The 25,432-nt window shown below is 37.5% G+C and overlaps 1 protein-coding gene across 1 annotated transcript in view; it reads right to left on the bottom strand.

The window, feature by feature from the left end:
* Positions 1-25,033, bottom strand: part of LOC145786685 (phospholipid-transporting ATPase ABCA3-like) — a 35,033-nt gene extending 10,000 nt beyond the window's left edge. The window contains exons 1-31 of the mRNA XM_082598402.1: positions 24,707-25,033; positions 23,344-23,510; positions 22,877-22,996; positions 22,148-22,315; positions 20,133-20,237; positions 19,749-19,944; positions 17,726-17,829; positions 17,461-17,589; positions 17,272-17,375; positions 16,461-16,577; positions 15,518-15,635; positions 14,830-15,003; positions 14,187-14,254; positions 13,966-14,079; positions 11,321-11,485; positions 11,063-11,192; positions 10,654-10,808; positions 10,250-10,405; positions 9,125-9,305; positions 8,226-8,308; positions 7,708-7,904; positions 7,011-7,174; positions 6,360-6,466; positions 5,563-5,659; positions 5,008-5,100; positions 4,032-4,154; positions 3,346-3,529; positions 2,113-2,317; positions 1,383-1,596; positions 988-1,140; positions 284-447 (exon numbers count right to left, since the gene is read on the bottom strand). Coding sequence (XP_082454528.1) covers positions 284-447; positions 988-1,140; positions 1,383-1,596; positions 2,113-2,317; positions 3,346-3,529; positions 4,032-4,154; positions 5,008-5,100; positions 5,563-5,659; positions 6,360-6,466; positions 7,011-7,174; positions 7,708-7,904; positions 8,226-8,308; positions 9,125-9,305; positions 10,250-10,405; positions 10,654-10,808; positions 11,063-11,192; positions 11,321-11,485; positions 13,966-14,079; positions 14,187-14,254; positions 14,830-15,003; positions 15,518-15,635; positions 16,461-16,577; positions 17,272-17,375; positions 17,461-17,589; positions 17,726-17,829; positions 19,749-19,944; positions 20,133-20,237; positions 22,148-22,315; positions 22,877-22,996; positions 23,344-23,510; positions 24,707-24,879 — 4,428 coding nt within the window. The 5' untranslated portion in view covers positions 24,880-25,033. The remainder of the gene's footprint in view (positions 1-283; positions 448-987; positions 1,141-1,382; positions 1,597-2,112; positions 2,318-3,345; positions 3,530-4,031; positions 4,155-5,007; positions 5,101-5,562; positions 5,660-6,359; positions 6,467-7,010; positions 7,175-7,707; positions 7,905-8,225; positions 8,309-9,124; positions 9,306-10,249; positions 10,406-10,653; positions 10,809-11,062; positions 11,193-11,320; positions 11,486-13,965; positions 14,080-14,186; positions 14,255-14,829; positions 15,004-15,517; positions 15,636-16,460; positions 16,578-17,271; positions 17,376-17,460; positions 17,590-17,725; positions 17,830-19,748; positions 19,945-20,132; positions 20,238-22,147; positions 22,316-22,876; positions 22,997-23,343; positions 23,511-24,706) is intronic.
* Positions 25,034-25,432: the final 399 nt, after the last annotated feature.

Genomic DNA, 25,432 nt, shown 5'->3' with positions numbered 1-25,432 from the left:
CAATTGACACATTATATATATTCTCCTTTTGTTAACATTGTGGCAGTGGTGGGATTCGAACCACGGCCACGCCATGAAAATGACTGGTGAAATGTTATGAAAGTTGGAAAAAAACTTTCCGTCTCAGCACCGGGCCTATACAAGGAATGAAGGAAAATACTAAAACAACGTCTTTATTCTTTTTTCAATTACGATTGCCTAACGATTTCACAATGGATGTTTGCCATGGCGTAGCGTAGGCTAAGTCAAAACAGCTTTGAGAACATTAACCAGAAAAACTTACTGCTGTCTTTGAAAAAGTGGATAATCGAAACACGAACGTGTAAACATTGAACTCAATCAAGAAGAGAATTGCGAAGAAGACAAGACCTTGCACAATCATGAAGACAACAAACTTGCCCACACCGAACTGATCCCACGCGAGAAAGTTCTCTTGGAAAGTTATGCCTGAATGAACAACAGACTGAATACGAGATGTGTTCACCTCACATAAACGACACTTGTCAATATACCAACAACATCAGCCGCAATTTACGCTTGAAAATTTATTTGTAAACCATTGACCGTATTTTTGAAAAAATGTTAAAATTTCAAGACATAGGCTAAGCAATTTGAAACTAAAATTTCAGTAAATTATCAGCTACTAAACTTATCACAACATACATATAATAAATGCATGCATGGCCGATGTAGCGTTGAGTGCAGTTTGCGTTTCTGCTCTGCTGTATTAGTTCTTACTGCAATAGCAATGAATTGAGTTGTTTATTTCAACATAATTTCTTCTCCATAGCAATAACCATTAGGTGATGCGGTTAGTTGCTATATGCTACCCAGCCAGCAAATTAGTTCTTATTTGCAATGATTCAGCATTTGCAGACGTTGAACCAATGTAAAAAGGTCTTTTTAGCTAGATGTGTAGCCTACTTGTGTAGGCTATAGGTTTACATTGTGACTGCGAAAGACAACGGACAGAGTAAAACATCTTACCTAAGTCCTCGCAGAACAACTTCATGACTTCGGTAGTAGTGCAGATGTTCACCATTTTGTGGTTTGAGTAAAGGTCGGACAGTCCCATCCCCAGGCAATAGGGGGGGATGACCAAGAACCCCCAATTGAGACCGTCGGCCAAGTCAACCATGTCTTGAGAAAAATACGAATTGAAAATTGCACCAAAACCATTCCAAGACTTAGGCCTACTGTAGTCTCCAGATGACGACTACAAAGTGTAGGCTACACTCTTCAAAAGCAAGCATAAACCTTTTCTTTGCATTTAGATATGTATTGTTTTACCATGCGTGAATTCACATTATTAAGTGTAATCGCTAAGACAAAGTTTCATTACTACATCTGAAAAGGACTCTTCCGCTATGCTGTGTACTCACCCAATATTCGTAAGACGTTGACGGTGATAATGGAAGCAACCCCCAAAATTATGTTTCCTATTGTCACTCTGACAAGAGCTGTAGAAGGCACCGTGAACAAGAGCGAGATAAGGTAAGTAAGCGGTAAGGTGGACCAGCAGTAAAGCCCAAAGAGCAGCAAGACGACTCCGGAGTGATTCGTGAATTCGGTCACCGAAAACGCGGCAAACATGACCTACAACATTAAAAGAAACGCAACCTTGAAATGGGACGGAGTGCAAGTCATTGTTGGCAGGTCCAAGTCTGTGAAACCTGGGATCGATTCCAGACTGGGTGATACCAAAGTCTTTCAAGAAAGTGAAATTTCTTGCACAAGGCAGTGATGACAAGATGTTTACATTTTTAATGGGAAACAAACACACATTAAAACGTAAAATCATTGAAAAACCTTATTTACTTTTTCGGCAACAATACGTAAACCATGACAATATTATTACTATTAAAATTTAGGCTAAATATCGGTGCAGTGATAACGATGGATGGTCATTTTATTTTTGTTTGGATACGAAACGTACAGTGTGCAATGTGCATCCAATGAGAGAGTGCGAAAAACCGTAGCCCTGAAGGCGTAGGAGGTTGTCGAGTCTGCACTCTCTCATTCAAACAGTTATACGAAAGAAAGTATAAACCTATCTTATCTAAAAACTAGTAGCCTATCACAAATAGCCTTACTATAAGATTAGGTTTTTACCACAGTGACAACGCAGGGTATCATGAAATTGATGAAGTCCCACACAAATGCTGATAACCAAAAACATAGAGGGTCCACTCCTGCAAGAGTTTGCAGCAAAGCTGATCTCTCCACCCTTTCTCGAACGACGAAAAGACAGAAGGAAGCGGCCAGGAACGAAAAGCCAAGCACAATGTTGAATGCCATCAAGAAAGCTACAAACGATCTGCAACATTAAAATATCACGAGAGTTTTCCTACCATCAAAACGTGAATCATACAATACCTTAGCCAAGCTCAAGCTAGATCGGCCACCCCCACTAGTGGGGAACAAACCGACGATGGATTATGATGATGATGATGAAGCTACAATAGTGGGATTTATACTGCTCGATGGTGCCAAGGTAGCCTTCGCCATCAAGTCACCAATATTCCAAAGCTTCTATGTGGCGGTACTTTGTAGCGAAGATTTGTAGTTTAGTTTCACGTACAGTAATTTGTGGGCTCTCTTATGGGTAGAAAATCCGATGCGTGACTGGCAGGCGCGGCCGCAACGGTGGCATATCAAGCCTGTCACCGGTGATGGAGAATTTCGACGGGCAAGTGTTTGGACGCTTTTTTTTTGCTTGGTGATTCGCGTTTCCTCATTCTTGGAGGCGGCATTGCACAGTGCACAGTCAGCTTGCACTGTTGCTAATACCACAGTTGATTCACAAGCTTCAAATGTTCTCTATTATTTCTTCAGAACAAAAGCAATAGGCTACACATGAAAAACCAAACTACAAATATTGCACGAGTGCTGCAGAACCACGTTCAGTGGTTCGAAATCATCATCATTCGATTACATTGTTTACCAATGACATCCCCAAGACGAGAAAGAAAGTAATTTAGAATAATATTCATTAAAGACTGCCACACTCTAACAAACGAAAAAATGGCGAACTCTTGCAAGCAGCTCAACGCCGAAAAGCATCAACTGTTGAAAAAATAAAGACCTGTCTGCGGAAAATACAGCTATAAATCAACTAGGCAAGCTACTTCTTATATTTTTCCGTTTTCTTGGATTTTCTGAAAAAAATTGTCATAGCATTGCACTTTTTAAATTCTGATAAACAAACTTTGTAGAATGCTTATGCAATGTAACCCAGATACATGCTATCATTTAAACACCATTTAAATTACGTCTAGGTTGCATGCGGCGTTCATACATTCTGGGTTAGGGTTAAAATGCACTCAAGTAAAGTTACGAACTTACCCAAGTAACTGTTCCTCGACTCTCTTTGTGGAATTTCGCGGTAAGGGCGCATTAATGACTCGAATAGAAAAATTCCTTTTGGTGACATATCTCACATAAGCTTGGTCGGTATACGCTAGGCTAGTGGCTGGCGTGTGGAATCCCTGGTTGTTGAACCAAGCGGTAGTGTGTGACGTGTTGGTTGCTGCAAAGCAATGGATGCTACTCGTGGATTGGTGATAGTTGAATTGTAAACGAAGCTTAAACTTAATTTTGTTGTGGTTTCTAAACGGATGCAACATAGCCCATTTCGATGTGTTTGTAAGACGAACTAATTCCGAAACGTGAAGTTTGTGCTTATGCTTCCGAATTAAAGATTTGAATCCAGTTCTTTCAAGCATGACATTAAGCGCCTTGCTAAACCGTATCCCGCGCACTTGATGAGTTTCGAACAGAGGTCCTACCGATCTCGGTCAACATTCTTACCATCATCACTAGAACACACAATAAACGTGACGGAGCAAACAACCCACGCACATTCACTCACAGCAAGACTTAAAAATCACACTTTTTTACTCGGTTCAAGTTCATATCTTTCCATTCCTTAAAGTCTATCTTTTCTACATTCCCAGTTAGACCAAAGCACTACAGTTTGTTAAAATCTGATGCGGAGACGAGATAGGCTAAAGTCAAAAGTAATAAAATACATGCGTTTGTGAAGCTTGCGGATATGATGTTGGCAGTGTTGAATTCGCCACCCTGTCGTGTATTTTCCTCGGACAAAAAAGTTTCCAAGTCACCATCGCCATAATTCCTCCGGTCAACGATGTCTGTAAAAACAATGCCGCCTTGCTTTAAATGAAAATATGTTATAATTACATAAACATACGAAACTACCAAGAATAAGCTTACATCAATCCATCATTTGCATATTTATGATCCAAACAAAATGAAATCAGTACAAAGAATTTAATTCTAAAATCAAACTAAGTTTATTCCAAATGCCCTTCGAAGAACATGATGTCAGCACGCAGGTTGCATTTATATGGCTTATCATGCGTTTTGAAAAGATAAAACAAGTATTTGTTTAATCGTTCTGTAAAAGTTTTGAATGGTGGCGCTTAGATTACTTAGATTAGTGGCAGATCCAGGGAGATCGCCCCCTAAAACACAAAAAAATAACTTTACTCATAATGTATTTGCAAGGTCGGATTAAGGTAGACCTACATCTCAATGTGTCTTGTTGAAATCGCCCCCTCTCCCCTCCGCAAGGCTACTTACTGGATCCGCCTCTGGCCTAACCCAGACAGCAAAATCTGTCATTTTTACCTTGATTTAACGTCTGCAGACGTTGAATCAATGGAAAAAGCAGATTTTTGCTGTCTGGGAAATGACTGAAAGGACCCTTCACTGCCTCCTTGTCGTTGCATGTTAACTTACTGCTTATGTTTTCGCGCTTACAATTTACATGTTAGGCTATTATTGTAATGCAATAATGAAGAAGCCTGTTTATTGTCTTATCCTAAAATCTCACAGGTTTAAAACTAAGGTCGTTTATATGGTGTTTCTGTTTGTTGTGTTTAGTTTTGATTAGCTCAAGATGCAGTAAAACATCAAAGGATAACTGTACGATGCTGTTCAAAACTTTGTCTTTCAAAAACAACCTATCGCAGTCGTGATCACCTGAAAACTGGTCTTTGTATACTTCACCCAGTTCTAAGTCATAAGGATTGTCGATGTAGACTGTATTTGGGCCGTAAGCGTCGATTGAAAGGTCTGAAAAACACACATGGTTCGCTGCAAATGCATAGTAACAATTGGCAAAATACAAACAGCTTGTGGATGGCATTAATCAAACGACAAAAGTATATCTCTGAAGGTATTCTGGCAAGTGAGACCCACGGGGTGAAGCTAATTGATTACCACTGCGACAACACAAATTAACACCTTCTTATAAAGATTATTTCTGAATATCCATGAGTTAGTCTTCGAAAGAAGTCAGTCGTGTCTGATAAACAAAACGTCAGAATTAATACAGATTATAAGTTGCCACATCTTGTTATAGTTTATGTTACTTTTTCCCATAAAAGAGTAGTCTAGTTTATTTTTGAGCAAAATGCTTTGTGAATGATTTCATTCAGCTTTCATGTGTTGTGTTTACTTTTAGCTGTCTCTCACTTTTCAAGCCTTAAACAAAAGTAGCACATGAATCACAATACTCAGTATTATAGTACCTACCTAACGGTTCATTACTTCTTTCGAAGGGTGGGTACTTCGCGTTCAATATTGCAAGCACTGAGAAGAATATTGGGACAAGCAACTGGAAAATTGCGACCTGATAACGTAAAATGCATTAGTTTGTGCGACGATCACGAAAATCTGTTTGAAAATTAAACTTAAACAACATACATACGAAGCGCTCGGACCAGCCCAGTGACTGTGGAGTTTCGTTTTTGGCTCTAGTAGTAGTAGATCTGAGATCGATTCCAGGTTGGGACATACCAAAGCCTTACAAAATTGTACCGATTGTGTTGTTTCTTGCATAACGCAGTGAGGATATATCGGATAATAATGTATTGACATCGTATATCTGATACAAAATTAAACATGCGCTCTGTCGTTAAAAAACGTGAGCAGTAGTAGAAAAACAATAAATGAACCATAACGTTATCATTATCACAAAACCCTTGGACGTTACTTAAAACTTATGTCCCCCGGAGAGATAACTGTCTGAAAACATCTGATCCAATGATTATAGATCTTAATCTTGGAATTAAATTTGTCACGGACATTGTTCATATTTCATAACTTCCTGGATTTGGTTTGTAATAAAAGTGTAAAAATGTGTTTGTTTTCAACGTGTGATGGTTCCATAATGTTGAGACCAACACTTTTAAGAACATTCGTTAACATCTTTCACGTCATAAAAATTGATTCAAACTCTAGGACATTTATACAGTTTGTGTACATTGATGTTGGTTATATTCGCTGTGAGTTGTTTATTTAAACTACAAAATATGATAAAAAGCACACACCTTGTAATTTCTGCGAGAGTGCAAAATCTTTTTAACAACTAAACCACGAAATTGCTGAATCCATAAAGTTACGCCAGTGTTCAGAATAAATGACGTATCAAGTGATTCTAAAACAAAAAATCGATTTTTTCACGAGCAACCACAAGATGTACTTAGACTATTATATACGCTTTAATGCAAACATTAATCATCTTCACTTAGCTATGAAAGCCAGTTCAGTTCAGTTGTTTTTATTTCTGACCATCATATCAAAAACAATACACGTCAACATAGCAAAGGTCGAGAAAAAGGTAGAAGCGACAAAACGCGAACAAAACAAAGCCATTTTCAACACTATTCAAATATACTGTACACATCTCTTATTACAAAACAAGATAAGTTATTGCCATCTGTTTTAGCCTGATGCTGCGGTTTCGCTATGGTTTGGTTGCAAAGCGCTGCTGCCACAGCGAACACGCAGCATCAGACTACAACAGGTCGTTTGTACTATCTATGCTTGTGAATTAAACAACGATCATGCTGCTAAAAGCGAAACTCAATTTATTGTTAGATAGGTTACAGATCGTGGCCACGTTACAGATGCATACTATGCCCAATGGTTGCAGTTTATTATGCCCAATTTGCAAAAGCTTTTTATAAAACTTAATTCACCTGTTTTGGCATGAGTTGAAATTCCCATGGCGTGTGGGGAGGTTGGGGGGTTCACAGGAGAAAGCGTATTACTATTCATAATGACTGGACGGCATACTGAAGTCTTGCTCTTCATCCATCTCTCACTGGCCGTCTTAACAGGTTCTTGTGCATCTTCAGTTACGCTGCAAGTGTGGATGAACTTATAAACGACAAATCAACCAACAAGCTGCTTAGAGACCATAATTGTTCAAAATGCAACTCAGATAGCGAATTATGTTTTTGAAAATCGTCTTTCTCACCGAGAGACTGAGATCCATGTTAAAATTTAGCTTAAATCGAATAGGTATGAGCATGTTTTCACGATAATTATGCCTCGAGTTTCCATTGCACTGCAATATAGCTATCACTTCCTGATTCTTCTACGAACAATCGCCAATTTAGTTGTTTAATCAATTTACAACCCTTTACGTTTACAACCATTTACAAATTTTACAGTTACAACCCTTTATAAACAGATAAAGGTGACTGCTAGAAATACATCGTATATGTGACAATAGGCCAAGAGAGCTATGCAAACGTGTCTTTTCTTTCATATTAAGCGTTTATGTCAGACCTTACAATCCGTAAGAAACAACAAAAACAGTATTTATATTCCTCCACTTAGGAAAATATTGGAGATGAGAAGGTTTTGAAGATAAAGCTCACTAGATCTTACCGTAGAAAAACTTCCTCCAGCGTTGTGATGGTGGCTCCATATCCATCAATTCCAAGAGAAGAGGCGTTATCATCAAGAGCTTGGAAGAGTCCAGGGAATTTTGGAGAAGCGTGAAATGGTAGCACGAAGGAGAGTTCAGCTCCAGCAGTTCTTTCAAGAGAACTTTCAGGAACAAAAGATTGAATCAACTGTGTAAGCTGAAAAAAAATTAAGTACTTGGCAATGAAGTGGCACTCCAGCTTCAGCTCGAATGTATTACCTTTTTGCTTTAAGATTTTACAAGCACGCAAAACTGCCAAGGCTAAACTTCAAACTAAAAGGAAAAGTATTCCTCCGATCAGCCACATAAAACGTCGTAACTGACGAGATATGGACGTGATTAAGCAGTACCCGAAGAACAATGGAAAAGTATGCTGATGCAGCCCACTAACACTGCACCATGAAAACGAAATTGACCACTACCCCTGTCCAGTAGAGGTAATACAGTAATTTTAAATCAAGACTAACTGTCTAAGTACCTTGTTAGCGTCACACCCTGATGACTGAGTCAACACAATGTGATATCCGACACCAAACGCGCTCTTCAAGAACATGGAAGACCCTGAGTATCAATATCAATGTTAGTATCTCAACGTAATCATGTTTATCATTGTTTCATCTGTTATTGTTTTGTAACATCAGCAAAGAAACAGAACAAAATCTAAAATTGTTCTAAACCGCATTGGCTTCCTCATTCCAATAGAAGTCAAAAGAGTTTCACGAATCATATGAATCTTATGCTGGTTTGCGCACACTGATTAAGTTAGATTTTCAATATTGAGTTTATCAAGCACTGATCGAAAAATATTAGTTTTTAAGTTGATTACATTGTTAGTTTATTAATATTTATTGTTTAGTTTATTAAAATTGTTGGTTTTAAGCCTAATCGTATTGGCTACATCACTTCAATAAAACTCTACAAACAGTTGAAGTGTTTTTCAATCTTTTTTGACTCAATGAAAACTTTATGCATTAAAATAATCTTGGGGAACACCAAACGAAAATTTTATAATGATGCAATAAAATAAACAACACAATAACAATTTAAAATTCACTTTAAGGTTTTCTCAGTGCTATATCTGGACCTGTTTGGATGAACACAAACTTGATAGTAATTAATCGAATAGGAATTGAATAAAAACAAACGTGAAGCTCATTTTATTTTAATTTTTGACCGCTGTTCTAAAATCAGCCTTGCGGAACACGAGTTTTGCGGAATACCAACGATTTTTTACGGAACACCAGTGTTAAGTGTTCGAAACATCGGAACACCCAGTTCCGTGGAACACTGGTTGAAAATCACTGTGACGATGAATCACGAAAACTTCATGGCATCGGACACTGATTTTCGATTTTCAATATTGAGTTTTTCACTGACCGGAGCATCTCAGTTTTCCATCTGCCATGATGGCAATCCTATCTCCCAGAAGATCAGCCTCATCCATGAAGTGAGTGGAAAGTAGCATAGAGCATTTGTTCCTGTAAAACTGAAGGACTTCCCAGATTGCTCTTCTTGCTGCAGGATCCATTCCGGATGTTGGTTCATCCATAATTACGTACTAAGTAGGATAAAAGGTTTACCAATCCTACAAATGTGATGCTTTGAACGTTAAGATTTAGTGTTGCAGCTTTTTGATTTGAAAATTAGAATATAACCATCAGTTATACGTCGATAAAACATAGAATATTACGCGTGCACAACATTTATTATGAAAATTTGCTTTATTTGTTCGTCTTAGGAATTTTTACTCTTCGTCGGCAGCATTGGCCGAGTGGTTAGCGCGTTGGGCTCGCAGTCGAGAGCCTGCATGTTCGACTCCAGCCACCCGCAATTGCTGTTGTTTCTCAGGGCAAGAAACTTTACGATAACTGCCTCTACCCAGTGATCGATTTCGAGTAATGGGTAGTACCAAATTTAAGTAATAAGTAGAGTAGACAACCGGAAACAGACATTGTCGTCGGCTGCAGCGTGGGTCAGGTGTATGTCGAAAGGTGTACACCGATGCATAGCGCTCAAGTCCGCTTTCCCGCAATGCAGGATAAAGATAAACAAACAAACAAATAAAAATACTCTTTCTTTTTGAGATTGATTTTTTTCCATTTTTTACATGTGGTAACTAGCTGAAGATGCTCTTATTATAGCGTATAGCGGCATTATATAATGAACAATGAACATGCTGCAATATGCATACATAATAATAATAATAACAATATGTAATAAACATAGCACACATCATTGCATCAGTTTGTAACATGTTGTCGCTTGTATACCAACCAATGGATTTATGAACAAACGGACTAATGGGAACGGACTGGTATACTAGCAATCTTGGTACTTGGTACATTAAGACTCAGCTCTTCAAAGTTGAGCATCTGCTTTATTTTTATTTCTTATGATTGATCGTGATAAGGACTGTTGTAAGTTTAACACAACATACAAATAAAAATATATAAATAACAAGAACGCATTCAAACAGAAGCTGAACGAAAATAGAAGTGTAACCTTGGAGCCAGCGGACAGAGCCAGGCCGACCGATAGCTTCCTCTTCATCCCTCCCGATAGTGTGTGAGATTTCCGATCACGTTTGTCTTCAAGTTTAAGAATTTTAGTCATTTCTTTGCACTCGGCTTTGGCTTGTTCCTTAGTGAGTCCCTTCAGCTGAACAACGGCAAGTTGAACTTATAACAAATCAACGTTTGAAGTGAATGCAACGGACAGAACGAGATAGAAAATAGAAGCGAAGATAATCGGCAATCGCTGCAAGGAAAAAATCAGCCGCTACCACCAAAGCAGAAAAAACTAATGGATGCTGATGAAGCAACGCATTCTGCGATAGATACAGCGATATATAAAAACAAGCATTATTGTTATGATGATAAAGTGTTGAGCGTGAAAATTTCACTCACCCTTCCAAAAAAATAAAGATGTTCATCCACTGTGAGAAGGTCGAAAAGAATGTTGAATTGTGGGCAGAGGCCAAGAGCTTTGCGAACGCCTATGATGTCTTTGGTTACGCTGTGGCCGTCTACAAACGCATCTCCACCAGTTGGAGGAAAAAAACCTGAATGATTTCAACATATGTTGTAACTTTTTTTTCTGTTGTATTCAGGCTTACGGCAGGTGCTTTTTTAAGATTTAGCCTAGACTAAGCAAACTGGAAAGCAAGAAAGCCAATCAGGGATGCATTTATTTGTCTTGGCGAAAACACAGCTACGTACTCTTGAGCGGTGTCGAACCAGCGCCCTTTTGAACGAAGAAACGAAACGTTCATTACTAGCGTTAAATCAATGTAAAAAATACTAAATAGACAGTCACCTGTCAACATGGACATAGTAGTGGTCTTCCCAGCCCCGTTGTGGCCAAGCAGTACTGTTATTTGGCCATCGTACATATTGAGGTGTAAGTTATCAACTGCTACTTTCCGCTTTCCGCCATCAGAAAAGACCTACAGAAATTTACATTCTAGTTACACGGATTGCTTCGATTCGTTAATACAACGTCTGGACACAAAAAACGAACGTTTAAGTTGTATTCCTTTATCTAGATTTTAAAGTTAACAATTCTACACTGTACCTTCCTTAATCCTTTTATTTCGACGGTTTTCTTCAAATTTCTTGGCTCCTCCTCAAAATAATCTTCATCCATTTGCTTTTTTAACATTCTTTCTTCACTTTTTTCCACATCTTCAACTATGCTATATCTCTTTCCCACGACGGTCAGGCCTCGCCAGTAAGATTTCTAAAATCCACCACAGTTCAACTGATTAATCTGGGTTCCATAAAATTTACCAAAATACAACTTAAAAGTTATAAAACTATTTCCAAACGCAGCAAAATAATTAAACCATAGATGTTGCTTCGCAGCAAGTACCTTCCAAATATGGCTTTGGCAAAAAGTTTAGAAACGCATGCTTTTGCAAAACTTTTGCAAACGTCAAATATAATAAACTTAAAATATTGAACTCCATTACGCTATGTATGAAAAAACCTCATTTTATATATTTAAAAAAAGATTATAAAAAAAATTGATTGCAGAGTTATATCACATAGGCTATAAGTCCCATATCGAAAAAGTAAGAGCTAAGGTGGCTTCTCGGCTGCAGAATATGCCTGCCCAGTTTGGAAACGCTCGGCACATGCCAATAAAATCGATCCTATGTTAAACCAAAGCTGCCATTTGATTACAGGCTGCCTCAAATTAACCAACATCACGTCGCTACACATTCTGTCTAGAATGGTTCCTCCCAACATCAGAAGAAGCGTGACCAGCAGAAAAGAAAGAAAGATCTTGTCAGGACATGGATTTGAGACACCCACCATATGGCCTAACTCCAGCACGCAAGCGATTGAAGTCAAGATAAAGTTTCCTTGCTTCAGTTGTCCCACTGGGTCAAGATGAGGTTGCCGCCAATGTGCGGGTCCAACTGTGGAAGGAGGAGCTGGCAGCCGGGTTGACACCGGTCAATATGGAGATTTTTCCCACAGAAGGCCTTCCTCCCGGAAAGCGTGAACCTTGTAAGTATTGGCGATGCCTCAACCGCTTAAGAACTGGCATTAGAAGATGTAAGACGTTGATGCAACACTGGGGATATTCCTTGGGAAGCACAAATTGTAAATATGGACAGGAGCAAATGATGCAACATCTCCTTGGATGCTCTGTCCTAAACGCAAGATGCTCTGCACAGGAGTTCAGCCGAGTTCAGCGATAAAGCAAGAGCTAGAATGATGCTCTGGGCTACGCCGTGTGACTCACGACGAAGAAGAGTATTGCAGAGTTCTAAAGACGGTTGTGATACTGATATAGGCTAATTTACTTTAGACTTTACTTATATTGCTGTAGACTTATGTATCGTGTTGTGGATTTTATCATTGATTGTAAGTACCAACCATTAGACCTATGAATTTTTATCGCTTTTGGTGCTTTATACAATATACATAAACGTTTGATTCTTTTTTGTTACAAGATGAGGCAGTACAGTATGAGGTAAGTTAACTGTTTCTTGTCAGTTTGGCTAAGAATGGCTGCTTGACTAGAAGACAGTCATGGTTACTTGGCAACTTCCCATTGTCATTTACTTGTAAAATGCCGTGTTCCTTTATTTGATTATTTATCTGTTAAATTATGATTTTTTTAAGTTACTTGAGAACTGTGTCAATTTACTGTTATATTGTCACTCATCGTCGTCATGTGAGGCTCTGGGGTCTGGGGCCGAGGGTCTATCCTTTCACTACCCCAAATTCACGATGTTTCCGGACTAATCTGGAAGGCTACTAGAGAGCAGCCAGTCTTTTGTTTCATCATCCAAGATACGCAGACCTTCCATTCCATTAGGTGGCTTGAAGATGGTGCAATCGTTGATGATGTGATCTGAGGTCTGTTCCTCAGCACCACATTCACAAGTAGAGAAAGAAGCCATTCCCTTCCCCATTGGTGCATGGTTGAGCGGAAAAGCCCGACGCTAGTGTGGAGACGGTTGAGGTGCACCCACGCCTGTCTTTGTATTGTCAAGCCGGTAGGACGGGTGTCGGCATCGGGGATGAACGAATGAAGTTTGACTTCTATTGAGAGTTCCATTTATGGTCTAATTAACCACAGATATGTTTTGTCTATCAGCTTTGTTGATCAGAAGTTGAATGGCTGGCACGAATGGGTGTCTTGATTTCAATCCACGGGGCTGCTCTCTAGGAGGAGCAGGGGTCTTGGAATGGAGAAGATGGTTAGGCTCCAATGTCGGTCGAACGAGAGACAGAGTCGACCGAGAGACCAGAACAGGCCTTCCAGAACGGGTGTCAATCTTTGTTCTCAATTACGTATCAAGAGGAAGTGCTTCTTACTTTTCACAGAGCGTGGTGCTGAGGAATAGATGATATCGTCTACAATTTCACAATCCATTATCACTAAGCCGTTAATCGGAGCAAAAAATCTGCGTTTCTGGGATGATGATGTCATGGAATGGCTGCGCGCTGACAGACTCTTTGCAGTTAAGGAAAAAATCAACAGCTTGAGGTGGTCAAAAGATAGACCATCAGTCTCAAAGCCTCAAACGAAGAAGTAACTTTTACTGCATTTTTCTGATAAGGGCTCCACAGAAAAAACAAAACCGTTTAATTCATTTGTTTGACCTTTAGTGAAAAAAGTTAACGTTAAACCCAATAGTGATACAGTACTTCGACTTACAGTTTAAGATATATGAAGTGAATAGACTAACGTAGGCTTACCATAAATGGAAAGTGCCATGGTTTGGGAACGCCGTAATCTCCTGGCCAGACGCCCTCAATGTAAATAGCCAGCAACATATACAGAATAGTGTCCAGGATCAACATTCCAAGTATCTGTGAAGACTTTGCTTAAGAAAGCGAACTTCTGGATTCCGCAAGTAATAGCCTATAACTCGTCGACAAAGCAGTTTCTTTTCAATGGTTATTGTCAAGTGACTCACATGCAGCATGGTGAAGTTATCATCAACTGTTACGCCTTGGTGGATGTTTGACCATTGCACGCCGGTACCTAAAAAACCATTTTGCAGTCAAAGAAACCGACCTTAATGCATGAGATTACACAACATATCATTTTATAATTGATTGGACTTTTATTTAAAAACGTTCGAGAGGTTTTTATAAGTTTATTATAAAGGTAGAAACACACTGGCGAAATTATCTTTCGGCAGAACTTACACAAGCGCATTTGTATGGCTTGCTTCGAAATGTTCTGAAAATTGAATGAGGCTGTTCACCAGGCATTATATTAAATAATATGAGATGTTCTACTGGTGCAAATTAAGCTAAACTATCACAAGATGACAATTACACAGTGACAGTATACAGTGACAATCTGTTTTTTGTATTGAACAAAAATGTTCAATACAAAAAATGTCTAAATTAAGGTTTGTATGTTGCAAAGCCATGCGTATAATAACTTACAACGCTGTTGACATTGAGTGACTGAAAATCGGTGCAATAGACAAATTTGACGAAAAAGGTAGACCTGCAGTACAGCGCTCCTTTATTCAAAACTAAAACATTTCACAGTTCTAATTAAAGAACGCTATGTGCACTTGAAGACTGAAGAGCATCACTACCCACCTTTGCCTTCGAAACGACCGATTATGTTCAAGCCACCAGCCATCGCTACGTTCGATAAAAGGGATGAGATGTACTTGATATGTTGGCTCAGGCTGGTGTAGTTTGAGGACATGAACAAGTACGGCATGTAAGTGAAGGCATAGATTGTTCCTCCTGCCGCGGCTGCTACATTGGCTGAAAACGGATGATTCTGGTTGGTTTCGTTTTAATCTTTATTCTCGGACTGACAGAGCCCTTGGTAGAGTATTTCTTGTAGTTTCGCATGCTTGTGGAGAATTTAAACCACTGACGCAGGATAGGTTACCGAGATTGACAGAGTGAACTTTCCGATTGCTGAAGTGTTGTTGCCGACGAATTATTCCATCCGCTAGGTGCCGGTGAATGGAGAGCAGTTCTGAAATGCCTTGCTCAAGCGCACACCACGATAGCCAAACCAAAGCCACTTGATCTCGAATAGGGCGCTTAATCACTGAACGAACGGGGCCGAAAATACATATCTAGAGACTAGAGAGCAATGCAAGATAACAATGATTCAAATACTAATTTGATACGCATCGATTTTGTGTAAATTAACATTCTTTACAACACTGCACACAGATTCGTAGGAAAAAGCTTGTCATAACTTGTCAGTGTAGCTTACACAATTCACCACAAAAGTTTGATGAAAATTGGTAGTAAATTCACTTACCTTTTGAAAAAAAAGTAGAGATAAGAAAAGACAAGGTAATTGTAGCAGAAGAGAAAACCAACAAGAAAAAAAAGATTAGAAATGGGTCGCTGTTGGGCATTGTGCTTCCGTAGGTTACCTAGCAACACAAAACGTTTTCACTACACTCGCTCAATTCGCCTCCGACCTCTCAGACAGATCATCACTTTTTAAACGGATATAACTACGTCTGCAGTTGAATCATTGTAAAAAGAGATAATTTTCTGGCTTGCCAAATGCGTTTTAGCTCTTTGCTCAGTAGATGGTGCCTTTTTGAGCTAAGTCAAAATTCCAAGCCAAATATCAGCAAAAACTTGGATTCGTTTGCTTGTAACAATGAATCGGTAAGGTACGGCTGATCGATTCAAGATATTTTAAATGTGAATGTATAAGTTTGTCTACTTCGGAAACTTGTTGGAAAGAATAATGCTTTGAAACCGCACTATAGCGACCGCCTTATATTGGCTACGTATATCACCATGCAACGATGCGTGCTCGCTTTACATGGTTTTACTTTTACGCATTGCAAAAATACTGGATTCGATCCTTTCTAAAAACATTTTCTCCAGGTTTTCGCCTCAAAATAATGACCAGTCGCTTTGGCGACAACGTTTGGGCTTATGAAAGTAATGGCTGTCGATGATGACGGGTGCAATGGTGCATGCTTCCATGAAGTCATAGAAAGTCAACTGTCAAATATATAATGCATAGGTTTTTCAGCATTGACTTTGATCTCACCTGATAGCATTCTCACTCTAAAACATTTTCGTTTGGTTCTCTCAAACCTTTTTTAATATAAAAACATTTTTTTAAAACGGCGGAAAACAGGATAATAGCCCATTATCCTAAAATATTTACATAAGCAAAATAATAGTTTTGTTAAAAACATCAACAAATAATTGAGTTAATTTTTACAAAAACTAACCTCAATCTTGTAAGTAAATGTCATCAGAATACAGGAGATCATTAAAAACACGAGATATTTAAAAAACCAAGCAGACCAGTGAAGCCAGTTGGACAGTCCCATCATCATCATGTATTCCTGAAAGAACTCAGCGTTCATATGTGTTTCCGTGCTAGAAAAATCAGTCCTTTATACATTGATTCGACGTCTGTGGAAGTTGAATCAATGTAGAAAAGACGGATTTCGCCAGCTGGGTTTTGTCGTTTAACAGGAAACAATTCATTTCCGAAAACTTGCCAACACCTTTGCTGGAAACAACCTTCCTTCACAACTGTCTGTGACACTACGGAATTCAGATTTGTGTCTCAAAATAAGTCAGACTTATGCTTAAGTCAGACTTACCTTATATAGGCCAAGCTTATACGAGAAGCTTATTTGCGATGCAGAATCTCGACTTATGTAAGACAGTATTAAGCCTCTGTTTTTTCGCGCGAAAAAGAAATTGCTATAGCAACTCTTCGGTTGAGGTAATGAAGCGTAAAACTGAAGGCTGTATAGCTGAGCTACATTCATGCTGAATCTACAAATAATGCAATATTGTGCTTTAAACTCACAACTAGAAAAAAGTTCTTTTTTGTGATGTTGAAAAACCTTCTTCTTTTTTACACAATCTGGTCACTAGCAAATGGTTCGACACCCTGTCTTAGTCAAAACTTCTCGCGCTAGGCACATAAACTGCATAGTTTTCCGACTGTTTTGTAAACTAAAAATTTACAGATTTGTGTGGATCTGGTAGACGCTCTAACAGTGTTACTCCCCTATATCGGCCTACCTTCATTCTGAGCTCTTTCTCCTGCACAATGCTACGTACGATGATTAAGGATGTGTAGAAAAAACTTAACATGACAGTCAGTGGCAGTGTGTTTTGAACGGCAACTGCGCAAAGAAAAAATGGAGTTGTAAGAAAATTCTACGCAAAATATAGGTGTGTACGTTCTTAAATTACGTATACTGTACTTACATATGAAGGTATCAAATTTATAAGGAGGAAAGGGATATCTTTTTAGCTCAAAAGTAGACAAATCTGCAGTGGAGTTAGTCACGACAGATGCAAGCGCCAGATGAATAGCATGCATTAGAGACAAGAATCCTATAAAAACATAGAAGAATTATTGTTATTCTTCATATCATCATTGACACTTTATGACTTCCATTCGGTTATAACGTACCAAAGTAATTAGTTAAAAAAAATGCGAAAAAAGAATCCAGTCATCAAAAAAACCGACCTTCTTCGTAGTAATATGGTCTACCGCCAGTATTCGAACGGTTAGAGCGTGGACCAAGTCTTTGAAATGTGGGAAAGAGTTGGTTAGTCCTCCATGTGTCAACTCTGTAAAAAGATTCGCAACAACTTGACAATTGTTTGGATGACAGACAGTGACGACGACGCATTTGCCATACTAAGATCCATTGTTAACTGTAAAAGCTTGTTTGTATTAATCCTGGCAGTTTTCTAAAGGGTCTAAACCACTGATGCAAGCTTGGTCACCGAGGTTGATTGATGAAGTGAACTTTGTGCTTACGTTTGAAGTCCTGTTGTGTTTAAATTATTCCACTTATTAGGTGCCTCGATACGGAATGGCCCGTTTCGGCGAGCGCCCTATTCGGAGACAGCCTTTTTTCGGCGAGTTGAATATTCAGCAATTTTTTGAAAAAAATATATTAAAATGAAATTTAGAGAAAAATGTTTGAACTATTAAATAAAAATGTTTGCTCACATAAAATTGACATGTATCCTATAAAATGATTAGTTTGAATCAACAAAATATTTTAATTTGAAAAACCATGATTTATTTTTGTGCCAAAACTTAGTAACAGAATGAAAAGGCTAACCAAATTTATTATGTTGCCTACAGTTTGGATTGAAAGAAAGTTATCGGGTACCGTAGCCTAGTTATCCCTACCAGCAAAAATTGCCTATTATGAAAAACATTATCTTAAAAATGCACAGCCACCAAACCTAGAAGAGAAAGCGAAAAAAAAACTTTTATTTCGTCAATTGTAAAATAGACCTGTACAATTAACACTTGCAAGAACAACAAGGGCAATTTAACACAAAAGAAATTCAAAAAGTGACAAGTTTCCCGAAGTTTTTACTTTGAGAGTAGTGCATTCAAAAACTTGGTTGTGATGTCATAAAAGACTCAGAAAAAAAAAATTGCAGGAAACCGGCTCAGTGTGACCATGCGGATTCAGAAAAAAGTAAATAACAATAGAGATATAATTAAATATATTAAAATACAGACATATACTATTTCTGTTCAAATAAACTTTGTTCAATCAATTTCACTTTCCAAAACTTTTACAAAAGTTACAAGCGAAATAATTTTATGGCGATTTAAATGCAATTATACTGTATTTTCACCAAAAAGTTAGTGATAAAAATGCAAAAAAAATTGTAGTCAAAAGCAAATTAAGAAGAAAGTAGTTGCAACAATTTGTATAAAACATTAAAGCTACAGAAGTAGAGTAGTTTTGATGATACGAATTTTAGTACAAAAATAAAAAAGGTGTGGCAGCACTATTTCTAAAAATATAGTTAGGTAATTTGATGACAAAAACAATTAATATATTCTAAGTTTGCATACAGACGGTGACGTAGGATTCAAAGAACCCAATTAGCCTAACAGCTCGTATTTACATTGATTCAATGCCTGAATATTGAATAATATTCAATCGTTGGATTTTCAAGAAATCGCCGAATAGGAAACTCGCCGAAAAAGGCTGTCGCCGAATCGGACTCGCCGAATAGTTGCAGACCCGCCTCGATAGGCTACAAAGTGCTTCCTTGAAAGTATTTTGCTAATACGTCCACCTCGAAAGTGGAATAAACGTCTCTTGACAGAAATCCATTCAAGCGGGACTTAAAAATGACAATAAACGAAAACTTTCAAAAGCAATGATACTTCAACACCACTGACAGTTGTGTTGAAGTGGTGGAAACTCCAGTCTCTGTTACAGTGACCGGCTTACGTCAGTGGTTCAAAGCATTGGCGAATTCAGGGGAAAGGGGGGGGAGCACTCCCCTTGAAACACAGAAAAGTACTTTATTCACGGTATATTTGCAAGTTCGGATTAACGTAGATCTACACATTGCCGTGTTTTGTCGAAATACCTCCCTTTAGGCTACTTGCTAGATCCCCCTTAGTTCAAAGCTCTCATAAGTAAGCAAGATTTTCAGAATTAAGCTTTTAAAGAGACAATTTTAATCCAAAGATTCCTTTAATTCAGTATCACACAAAACCTTACATTCCGGAGAAGGCTGAGCTGCTTCTCACGTTTGGGGTGATAGGGTCGGAGTGGAAACGAAAGGTTAAATTCAAGTCATCCGATAAGACCCCAGAGTCACCAAAACCGTTGAATATGACTCCTGCCAGAATCCGTTGTAAGTTGTTGTCATTCTCTACATGTTCAAGAAAAGCTTCTTCACTCTCGAAAGGCAACACTGCAAAAAAAGGCAACTTCTGCGAAAGCCGACAACATTTCAAATTAAAAAGGCATAAAGATTCGAAAAACAAAAAATAGGCTTTTCGCACATGCACAACAGAGAACTAGGCTACTATGAATCAAGTCATCAATATGTGAATAAGAGACGTTAAATCGTATAGATAGATAGAACATCAATGTGCTTACATCTGACACTGGGTACGATCCTGGAAAAAGAGCTGAAATTGAATGAGTCTGCTCTTGTAGCATTCAAAATACGATTTGCATTACTTGCTGATATTCCAAGTTGTTCTATAAATATGGATATTTGTGAAAAAGGAAGAAAAAAGTCCTCCTAGGAAGTATATTCCAAGGTAAAAACAATCTACGAAAAATCGTCCATGGAAAGTGCGCATGAAACAGTTAGCCCCGTGGTTACGCGCCCGGCTCAAGATCACGCGACGCAAGTTCCACTCTCGGGGATGTGCGTTTGAGCAACGCATTTCAGAACTGCTCTCCATTCAACGGCACCTTGTGAATGGAATAATTCCCCGGCAACAACACATCAACAATCGGAAAACTTCACTCTGCCAATCTCGGTAACCGGCCCTGCGTCAAGAGCCTCTACATTCTACAAGTATGCGCAGCTACCAGGAATAACCAATCAAGGCTTTGTCAGTCAGAGGATAAAGATTCAACACCAACCAACAGTTTTCTTGACTTAGTATTGTATACAGTAGACAGTTCAGCTGCTTATTTAAATGTTTAGCAATAAATATTCTTTTGTCATTTCACTAAAGGATTTTGTATTTTCACTAAAAAAAACTTTTAGCAGCTCTTTTGCAATAACCACTGACATTTTTGGTTAAATTACAGTAGGCTAATCTAAATTGCGAGTGAGTAAGCAAAATTTTGTACCATCAATTAAATCTAGAGTAATCTAAGCAATGGCCGTTAACACCAGATACGAAGTATTGAAAGTGTTTTTTTTTTTCTATGTTGATGATATTCGCTCTTCGTTTCCGAAGATGGCCAGGCATTGCTCACGTTCCTCTAATAATTAATGGAATTGCGAATTCCTTTGCAAAGAAGTGTCATATTTTTCTACAGGCTGCTGATCTAAAGAGTCTGTACAAAATGTCAATCTGCCACAACCAATATGGGCAGTTCAGACACTCAGACAGCAGGTTATATTCTATGACCTTACAAAGGTGTGTTGTAAGTCTTACAAGTCGTTATGGTCGATTATTGTCCTAAGAGCTTCTAAAGAATTTTACATTCTTGTATTTCTACAAACTTCTCTATAACTTGAACGTACATTCTGATATTTTCTGTGATGTCATGACATCATAGACATGCTGACGTGTTGCAAGGTTTAACCAGGAGATCAAGCTCTTATGATGTAACGTAAACGTAGTTTTTGGAAGTTCCTGGTCAAAGTAAACCGGTTGTAGATAACGGCTAGCTTTTACAATGGTAGAACAGTTAAAGTCGATTCTACAAATTGTGGTTGTAGGATGAGAAACTGCTATCACAATTATTGAGTACGGTAGCAGTCGGTCGTGTATATTTTGAAGCCGACGAAGAAGTTGTTTCTGTTCAGCGTTTGATTTGGTTATCTGTTGGTAGTGTGGGACTATTCAGTTATTATTTATTGGCTGCTTTAACGTTTGATAGCTTATTCCATTACACTACGTCATCAATCTTTCAAATTCTCTATAGCCTACGTGTTAGAGATAAAAAGAATTGTGATACTATCCAACACAGCATTTTGGATATGCAAATTTAATATACGATTAAACGAGTGATAGAATCTTTATCCTCGGACTGGGAAAGCTTCTTGCAGAGCTTAATCCTGGCAGTTTCCCATACTTGTAGAGGCTTTTGAACGACTGACGCAGGCCCGGTCACCGAGATTGACAGAGTAAAGTTTCCGTTTGTTCAAGTCTTGTTGCCGGGGAAGTATTCCTTCGAATAGATGCTATGGTGTAAAAAAATAACTTTAAGAAAGTTTTAATGATGAAGACTCGACAACAAAGATTAGATTATGATTTACCAAAACTTGCAAAACAAATAAAAGGCGTTTCACACCTGCAAGCTTTTAAATGCGGTTCTACGACCAATTGTTCTGCGACCTACGTGAGACACAATGTGAAAAATACAAAAAAAAAAAAAACTTTTTAAAAATCACTTTCACAATAATCACATGGTGCTTGACTTACGAATAACTGCTTGTTGACAATTCGTAGTTAAAGTAGCAATAAATGAATTCCAGGAATTGCTTTGCAAGATACCGCTCAGCAGATCAGTGGAAGAGACGTTACTACCAGCAGCCATTCCATCAATTATTACTTGTATTGGAGGTGGAAATCTCCTATACGTGTTGTCGGCTATCAAAAAAGTAAAATATAATGGTGTCATGACAAAAGCTATTGAAGAATATACCAACCTTTTGAAATAAAATTTTTAGTAGTAACTTTCAATCCTAAGTACTTTCATTTTAGTGAAACACCACTTTCGTTGAAACAAATTGTAATATAGTTGAACTAATTATTATTATTTATATGTATCAGACAAGAATGTCTATATTCAAACCACACAAAACCAGAAAAATACTAAAATAATATCTAACTACACTGAGGAAACATTCTTCTACCCTATTCTTCTCTTCAGTCTTCTAGTTCTAAAATAGTAATGTAAAAAGTGGATTATTTCAAAGTTGATGAAAGGTAGACTTCTAACTGAAAGCAACACTTTCTAACATGTCGGGGTCGGCTCAACTTTCGCTTAACTCAACAAATGTTTTGTTATACCATAAAGCCTTATTAAGGTGTCAAAGTGGCACAGCCTCTGTACAGTTTTTTAGACATTTGCAATTGATTCTATTGAAATTCTTATAGATTTGATTATATCTCATATTTTGATATCATATAATCAACAAGAGCATCTACCCATTGCTCTTGAAGCGTTGACGATTGCTTGTGGTGAGGCACCAGCAGAGGCATTGGGAAGAGTGGGTGCAGGTATTGCAGAAAAATTGCACAAATTCAATGGGTTAGTTGGCAGCTGACCTGAACAAGAAATGGTTATTCCTTCAATGAATATAGAACTGTGGAATAACGTACTACTTTTTTTGATCACAATTAATAGAGTTTGCAGGAATGTTTAAATCACCTGTTTAAAAACAGGTTCCAGCTAAAGAAATTATTTTTGTAGTTAGGCTTATGTCCAGTGACTGAAATGCAAAAAAAAAAATAATTATCAAACATTTTTCAAAATTTTTACTTGGTTGTTCTGATAAGTTCTTGGGGTTTACAAGTTTGTTAAAGCTTTGAAAAGGGTACAATTTTACATGGTTACAAAATGGCTGGAAACCACTGTTGCAAGGTCAATAAAAATATTTATATTTTCCACTTACTAGAATTTTGACTAGAATTTGAACTACCGGCATTCAATCGATCTTGCATTGCCTGCATGATTTCACTAATTGTTGAAACATTGCTAGGAACATAAGCTACTGTCCACGTCTGGTCATCTGGTACAATGTCACGTGAGTATGCTGGCAGAGAGTCTATAGTGAATGGCCTTTAAAAACAAAATCTCAATCACAAACTTTGCAGGACAAGACATATGCAAAAACATGACAAAGACAAAGGGTTACATAAAAAACATTGCATGGCTATCATATTAGGTTTGAAAATAGTAAACTGTTGCAATTGTATTGGTGTCATACAATCAATCAATCAATGTTTTATTGCAAAAGTTACACAAGTTCCCATACCAACAGGGAGACAACGAGACGACTATACGGTCTACTAGTCAATTGCCATCTTACCGAAATGTCGATTTTGCCATTTAAAACAAGCTTTAAAAATAAAATAAAATGTTAAAACGTTCCAGCGCTTCAACATACGCACCAAAAAAAAAACATATTTAAGATAACGTAGGCCTAAACACAAAATTCCAAGAAGCAAGCAGAGATTAATCAATTAAGTTTCCAACTGAACATGTTATATTGCATATGAAACTGACAAGTTGGTTTCCATAACATACAAAAAAAATTACAAAAAAATTATATCAGTCATATTTTTTATTTAAGGCTAAAATGACGCTGTGTTTGTTTGAATCACTATCTTTCTATTGATATCATACTGTTACAAACAAAAACTTTTAGAAAGAAGTAAATAGCAGTGCTTTATTTTACATTTACTGTCTCACTTCAACGTTGAACACATCATAAAATTGTGTTACTGCTTCTTCCAGTGTCTGCTAAGTTTTTCAACATAAACGTTTTCACCATCATAGAAATATAATCAACTTAACAGACAAGATTAGCCTATCTACTATACTTTTATGCAGTCACTATTTAAATTGAACAATGATCACACTTGATTAAAATAATTGTAAAAGTGTGTCAGCCCAGTAGTTAAGTACCCAACTTTGTTACACCAAGAAATTTCAAAACCAAGAGGTGCTGGTTTTGCTCGGGGTGTGCTTGAGCAATGCATTTCAGGACATCTCTCCATTCAAAAGCACCTGATAGATGGATCAATTTACAGATAACAACAATTTAACAAGAGAAAACTTCACTCTGTTATTCTCCATAACAGGCATTGTGTCAGTGGCCTTTGCAAGTACGGTACCACACAAAGACTCAAACCAACCATATCATACAGACAGAAAAATTTATACACCATTAGAAAAATGTATAACTTGTATACATATGTTAAGAACATATAATGGTATTTCTTGCAAAAATCAATTAATCATACTTTACATACTTGTATGTGGTGACATTGGGGTATAACTCCACTTCAACATTCATTCGAATGATGACAAGAATTGCAGCAAAAAATATCGGCAATACAAGCTCAATAACTGTTGCAATGCGACGGCGTTTTTGTAGAATAAAGTTCTTCCATAAAAGAAGAACAAATTGATCTCCACAGCCCATTTGGTCCAAGTAATAATTCGTGAATGTTAAATTTGTTTCATGGATTTTTACTTCTTAATAGCAGTCAATTTAATGTTCTTATCCAATTATAATAACTCATAAAGGCATTGCAATAAATATGCATAAAAAAGTTCAACATTTGTTTTAACATGGCCTTGCTAAATATAGAAAAACAAATAATGTGATAATTTCTTTGTACTTTGTACTGCTAACCTATTATGTTACAATTAACAGCATCTCCGGATACTAAAGAAAATTTTTGATTGTCTATTTTACACATTATAGTATTTTCTTTCAGCATAACCCTTTACAAGATGTACGGCACCATAAATGTTGATTGGCAATGATTTAATTTTAAAAGCAACATATTTCGAATGCATTAGCCTACAAAGACAAGTTATATCATTTTCCATAAGAAACTGACAAAAGTATATCCTGATTATGATAGTCTAAATTGGAAACATTGCAAAAAATCACCCATTGGAGAATATAATGTTGGCTGAGATAGTATAAAGTACGGTAAACTAACAAGAAAACAACAAAAAATAAAATA

Source organism: Aplidium turbinatum, chromosome 2 (genome assembly GCF_918807975.1).
Source record: "Aplidium turbinatum chromosome 2, kaAplTurb1.1, whole genome shotgun sequence".
Taxonomy (NCBI): Eukaryota; Metazoa; Chordata; class Ascidiacea; order Aplousobranchia; family Polyclinidae; genus Aplidium; species Aplidium turbinatum.
Note: the sequence above shows the minus strand (reverse complement) of the source record. Positions and strands in the feature narration are given on the sequence as shown.